The sequence below is a fragment of the Bubalus kerabau genome, chromosome X (genome assembly GCF_029407905.1).
Source record: "Bubalus kerabau isolate K-KA32 ecotype Philippines breed swamp buffalo chromosome X, PCC_UOA_SB_1v2, whole genome shotgun sequence".
In the NCBI taxonomy this organism is placed as follows: Eukaryota; Metazoa; Chordata; class Mammalia; order Artiodactyla; family Bovidae; genus Bubalus; species Bubalus kerabau.
The window spans coordinates 7,275,036-7,281,590 of NC_073647.1; the positions used below are offsets into that span (position 1 = coordinate 7,275,036).

General features: G+C 42.3%; 1 protein-coding gene across 5 annotated transcripts in view; it reads right to left on the bottom strand.

The window, feature by feature from the left end:
• Nucleotides 1–5,255, bottom strand: part of LOC129639111 (fibrous sheath-interacting protein 2-like) — a 72,995-nt gene extending 67,740 nt beyond the window's left edge. Inside the window, exons 1-5 of one of the 5 annotated variants that reach the window (XM_055564030.1) lie at nt 4,081–5,099; nt 3,578–3,703; nt 1,604–1,765; nt 818–907; nt 475–614 (exon numbers count right to left, since the gene is read on the bottom strand). In XM_055564030.1, coding sequence (XP_055420005.1) covers nt 475–614; nt 818–907; nt 1,604–1,765; nt 3,578–3,703; nt 4,081–4,179 — 617 coding nt within the window. In that variant the 5' untranslated portion in view covers nt 4,180–5,099. Of the gene's footprint in view, nt 1–474; nt 615–817; nt 908–1,603; nt 1,766–3,577; nt 3,704–4,080 lie in introns of all 5 variants that reach the window. The other 4 variants (XM_055564033.1, XM_055564029.1, XM_055564031.1 and 1 more) reach the window with 4 other exon arrangements.
• Nucleotides 5,256–6,555: the final 1,300 nt, after the last annotated feature.

Genomic DNA, 6,555 nt, shown 5'->3' on the forward strand with positions numbered 1-6,555 from the left:
AATGTGTGTGAGTAATAGCTAAATGAACATACACGGTTGGTTGGGGGGTAACACCTGTTTATATTAACATCAGATGAAGTTATAGCAACTCTCCCTGCTTTATCCGGCAGTAATTTCCTTAAACTTAAGTTTGAAATGTGCTAATGACACCTTTCCCTCTACTACTATGAACTTGGGTTTCCCAAGCTCAGGGAGCTGTACTTCGGAATTGTTCTTCAAATATCAGTTTGTCTTACCTCTTGGGTTCCTCATGACTCCATTTTCTCAGGAAGAAACTCTTTCCTAGCTATGGTATCAAAGTTTCCAATCCCTGCTATCTCTTAATCTCCTTTCTTTTCAGTCCACATTGAAGACTATAGGAAGTTAAATTGTCTAATACTTTTTAAATTCTGCTTTCAATTATTTCTAGTACTTTTACAGTTTTCTGGAGTCCACAATACGTCCACAAAAAATATGCATTAACTTTGGTCATACCTTTGCTTTATCAACAGCTCTTGGTCTGGAGTTGTTTGTTTATTTTCTTGTAACAGCCAACCTTGGAACTGTGTACTGCCATGACTGTCACAGGCTGTCTTGGTTTTATACAATTTATTTACTTGTTTTTCAATCATTTCCTGGGAGGGAAAAAAAGAATTGCAGTGTTTATATTGGCCAGAAATAACCTCGTCCTTTGATATGACTTCTCATGTTTTGGGCTTGGTAAACGTCCTGTAGTTTACAAATGGTTAATTAACCTGCATTTAAGTCTTTCTTCCACAACCTACATAAAAACTTTCTTACAGGCCTCAAATAAAACAAATTCAAGTATTTAACTTACTTGTTCCCTTACATAGTTTCTTTCAGAGTCTAATTTCAAACTGGTGAGATACTGCCTGTACTTATTCAATTCCTTCAAGGTGCATACAACCTATAAAAACAAATATATAAATAGAAAGTTGTAACAATCATGAAACTTTCCAGAGAAAAGAGTCATAAGAACGTTCATTTTAGAAACAATTTTGGGATCAAGGCTAGTGATAGCACATTTTGGCAATAGTTTAGAAGGCAATATCTCTCTACAGTGGCTGTATCACCAGGAAATGTCTACCTAAATAATATTATTTCAATAATATGGTTCACACAAAATAAATGTTATTAAAGTTCAGTATAATAAGGATGTTTAACTTTCAGAAGAATTTATTCTATCAAGCTGTATTCTGTTAGGTTTCCATTTTGTCTCTAGTCTTCTCAAAGGGTATTGGAAGTATCCCTTGATGGGTATACAGTGCCATTAATACTTTTAGAGCCAAAGGAAAGGCACTAATAATACAGCTGAGAGACAATGCATAAATAAATGTGTATGCATATGTCTTTACATATTCAAATCATTTGGCGTTTATCTTTTGCTTTTATCAAAGAAAAATGATCAAGTGGGAACAATTTTATTTAGAAACAGCCACCTGATTTCTCTTTACTCAAATATTGAGTAATTCATTGAGTTTTCTGTCAGGTATTCTTTATTGCTCAATTGAAAGTTGACACAGGTTCCCAGTGAAGTACAGAAGCAAGCTTACATCAAGACCATGGGTTTATGCTGGTTAACTGGAAGCAAACTTCAACCCACCTTATTATTGCTGGTGATATAGCCGCCTTTCTTTAATCTCCTCAAGATATCTTTTCGCCTATAGTATGATTTTAAATGTGGATCGTGCAGGCTTTTATAGCCAGTTTCCAGCAGCCGACAGTAAGGATCAGACAGGTTAAAGTCATAAGAAGGTTTATAAAGCTGCAAACACATAGATTGAAAAGTGTTACATATGTAAAATGAATGAAATCACACTTTTAAACCTCAATTTGTTAAGGTGATTAGGCTGTTCATTGAAAATAAAACATGCAAGAAGAATCTGAAGTGAGAGAATACTGACAATGGGCTGATCTGAAAAGAAGACAGTAGAATACTGTAAGTTTCCTTCCACTTGCATTTAAATCAATATAAAAGACCTTTAAATTCCGTTTCCATGGTATTCTGCTAAAGTGATTGTAGTTCACAAAGCAGCAAGGTCAGGTGAAGAAGCATGGCCTAAGAAATTGGGAGACTGTGGTTCTAGTCTAAACTCTGCTACCATCTACCTGTCATAGCTTCACCTTACAAGGTGGTCAAGGGTGCTGCTGCTGCTGCTAAGTCGCTTCAGTCATGTCCGATTCTGTGCGACCCCATAGACGGCAGCCCACCAGGCTCCCCCGTCCCTGGGATTCTCCAGGCAAGAACACTGGAGTGGCTTGCCATTTCCTTCTCCAGTGCATGAAAGTGAAAAGTGAAAGGGAAGTCGCTCAGTCGTGTCCAACTCTTAGCGACCCCATGGACTGCAGCCTTCTAGTCTCCTCTGTCCATGGGATTTTCCAGGCAAGAGTACTGGAGTGGGGTGCCATTGCCTTCTCCAGGTCAAGGGTAGAGTTTAAAAAAAAAACAAAAAAACAACTAAATGTGCAAAATATAGTGTTACTTCCTTGAGGAGATATTGCTAAAAGATAAAGAAGGATCCCACTGAGTTAGTGGTTAGGGTAGTTGAATATAGTACCTGATCATAATTAAATACATGTGTTTGGGGGGAATCAATATAATAAAGTGTAGAGCGATCAGTGTAAGTATGGGGGAAAAAATCAGGAAATAAGTAGCTAACAAGTGAATAAAAGAGTAACACAATGTAAATATGGGAAATAGAAGATAGTGGAACAAGAAACCAATGAAGAGGGCTACATTTACAAACTCAAAAGGAGTGTTATCACTTTTTAGTCAAATAGGCTTTGAGTGTGTTTTAGGAATGATAATTAGTGGGAAGGGGTAGAATGTATTGGTTTTGAAAAGAGAAATTATATTGCTTTCCAGCAATAAAACTTAAAAAAATCATATATATTTGACAAGTATCAGAAATACCAGGGAGCCCCCTATGCATCCTTGATGACACCCTAGAGAGGAGAATGGTAAGGAAATAAGTAAAATCAGGAAATAAGTAGAAATAATGTGATGAAAGCACACACTCAGAGTTCCAAACCTCCTTCAGGCTTGGCCTAAAGCTAAGGACAGGGTGGGGAGTGTTAGGCAGAGGACTTAAACAGTGTGTGCAGCACTCTGAACCAGAAAAACAGTACTTTGGTGCTGAGTGAGAGAATGCAGATCAAGGGCAATGTAAATTCTAAGGAAAGATGAAACCGTTGGGGTTTGGCTTCATATAGTAGCTCTTGAAAGATGGCTCAAATTGAAGATCAGGAAGGAGAGGAGAGCATGCCAGGTTTCAGGACCCAGATGGACAAAGGCACAGAAGTAGAAATTATCATACCATGTGTGGACAGGGAGAAAAGACCCCGACCTTTCAGAGCTGAGGTCTGGGTCAGAGATAAGGCTGAATTGGGTGGCGGAGGCCTATCACGAAGCCTTCTATCATTAAGTTCAGACACGGAATACTTCAACTCATTTTAACTTCACTTGGTGTGTGAAACTGAAGTTGACTCAAAGCAAAATAATAGCAGTGTTTCAAGTTTAATAGCAAGCAGAAAACAGTCAAGAAAATCACTTAAGCACCATTAAAAGTTAGTTTACCTTTTCACTTAAATTTGTAGTATAGAAAACATTATTACTTCCAGGAACAACTGGAAGCTTGACCCCCAGAGGAAGATCCAACAGATTAGTGGCTCCGATCTCTGGGATGGGGTCTTTTTGTGAGCCCTGTCAGATATAAGTAGAAACCTTATTTTTGTTTCTAGTACTATTATTTTAGTTTAGACTAATCTACTTAAACTAATACCTCCAAATAAACCAAAGACACACACTCAGGGTTGAAAGAAACCGCCCTGTTGATAACCTGAAGGCCTCCCAGTTTACCCCTGTTACCAACCCAATCTCTGAGCTCCATTCAAAGCTAATCTCGACCAGAGGGAGCTCTAGTCACTGCAGAGGGTCTGGGAGCCAGAAACCCAGCTTCAAGGACCCACACGCCTCTGCTGAGTCCTCCCCCATAGTTTTTCGTCTGCCCGCCCTCCTTCCCTCCCAAGACCCAGCCCTGGAGCCAGAAAGAGGAGGATGACCGACTGGCCCCCACTCACGGAGCCACACTGCTCCCTGTTGGCAGTTCGGCTTCTGGCGGCCGCCTTAGAGGCAGCGGCCTGAGCAGCCTTGTAGCAGTTATTGAGGTACCGGTCCATGGCCACCCATCAGCCCCCAGGGGGCCGGGGCCTGGGGGTGCCACAAGCCGTCTCGGTTTCTTCTCTTCGCGCACACCTTTCCCTCTCTACGCCCGCAGCTAGCCTGGGCAACCCAGACAGTGGTCACGAGGGTAACGGCTCCTCCAGGCCACGCCCCTCACAGTGCTGGGTTCCAGGCTGCCGCGCTGACGTCCTAAAAGGGCGCCTCCCCAAAGCGTGTCGCCCTCAAGTGAGGGGATGGGGCGTTGTGACCTCACTAGCTGCCACCCGGGGCCTCCGGCGCATGCGCAGAGCCCAAGCCTCAAGGGCCAAGCGAGATGGGGAAGTGGTCCAAAAGACTTGGTGTAGGAGGACCACAGTTGACATTACCTTTCAACCTGAAACCAATAGCCCTAATTTAAATTAAGCCAGAAATGTATCAGTGTTTGTCAGTGTATTGTTCTTGTTTATTCCTTAAATCGTGTCCGACTCTTTTGAGCCCACCAGGCTCCTCTGTCCGTCGGATTTCCCAGGCAGGAATACTGGCGTGGGTTGCCACTTCCTTCTCCAGGGGATCTTCCCGACTCAGGGATCGAACTCACATCTCCTGCATTGGCAGGCGGATTCTTTACCACTGAGCCACTAGGAAAGCCCTTGTCTCTGGATAGCTGCCTGTAATTCTTCTAATTCTTCCCGACGCCCAAAGAGCTATGATTCTGTTCAACACATGTGCCTCTGAGTAATTGTATAGTTTGCACTAAGACCAGAGGACTGGCTTTATACATCTGCCCACTTTATCGATCCCGTGACCGACCACGTCCACTAGGCATATCCTTCCCCTAGTCTCATTTAGAACATACTGGTTTTTCCAGGACTCAATGCTTTCTTTCCTGTCTTGGGCTCTTCATCTCTCTATGCTCCTTGTCCTTCCTTTCTCATTCTTCTATTTCTATCTTATAGTTTCTACCTTATCAGCACTTCCCAGGTGGCGCTAGTGGTCAAGAACCCACCTGCCAATACAGGATACATACCCCAGGAGGCGCTAGTGGTATAGAACCCACCTGCCAATACAGGATACATACCCCAGGTGGTGCTAGTGGTAAAGAACCCGCCTGCCAATATAGGAGACAGGAGGTGTGGGTTCGATCCTGGGTGGGGAAGATGCCCTGGAGGAGGGAATGGCAACCCATTCCAGTATTCTTGCCTGGAAAATCCCATGGACAGAGGAGCCTGGCAGGCTACAGTCCATGGGGTTGCAAAGAGTCAGACAGGACTGAAGCGACTTAGCACGTAGGCACCTTACATTAGCTTAGCCAACATTTATTGAGTGCCTGCTCTGCCAGACACTGTGCTGGGTGCTGAGGATACAACAGTGAGTAGAGCATAGTTCTTGCTGTCCAGGAACTCACTAGACAGTAAATATCTTAATAGCTGAGACTGCACTTGGTTTGTCGGGAATCTGCACTTTTGTCTCCATGTTTTTTCATGAATCTTTTTATTGTGCTAAAAATGCATAACATAAAATTTACCATCTTAACCATTTTTAAGTGTACAGTTCAATAATGTTACATATATTCAAATCGTTATGTAACAGATCTCCAGAATTCTTTCATTTTCCAAAACTGAGTCTGTACCCATTAAACAATTCTCCTTTCTTCCCTTGTCCCAGTTCCTGGCGAACTACCATTTTGCTTTCTGTTTCTAGGAATTGGACTACTACAGATACCTTATATAAGTGATATAAGTGAAATCAAGGAATATTTGTCTTTTGTGATTGGCTTATTTCACTTAGCATAATAACTTCAAAGTTCATACATGTAGAAGCATGTGGTATGATTTCTTCCCTTTTAAAAGGTGAATAATAGTCTGTTAAATGTATCTATCTCTATCACATTTTCTTTATCCATTCAACCATTAGTGGACATTTAGCTTGCTTCCACTTCTTCAGTTCATTTCAGTCGCTCAGTCGTGTTTGACTCTTTGTGACCCCATGGACTGCAGCACACCAGGCTTCCCTGTCCATCACCAACTCCCAGAGCTCAAACTCATGTCCATCGAGTCAGTGATGACATCCAACCATCTCAACTTCTGTCATCCCCTTCTCCTCCTGCCCCCAATCCCTCCCAGCATCGGGGTCTTTTCAAATGAGTCAGCTCTTCTCATTAGGCGTTTCAGCTTCAGCATCAGTCTTTCCAATGAATATTCAGGACTGATCTCATCTTGGATGGACTGGTTTGATCTCCTCGCAGTCCAAGGGACTCTCAAGAGTCTTCTCCAACACCAAAGTTCAGAAGCATCAATTCTCAAGCACACAGCTTTCTTTATAGTCCAACTCTCATATCCATACATGACTACTGGAAAAACCATAGCTTTGACTAGATGGACCTTTGTTGGCAA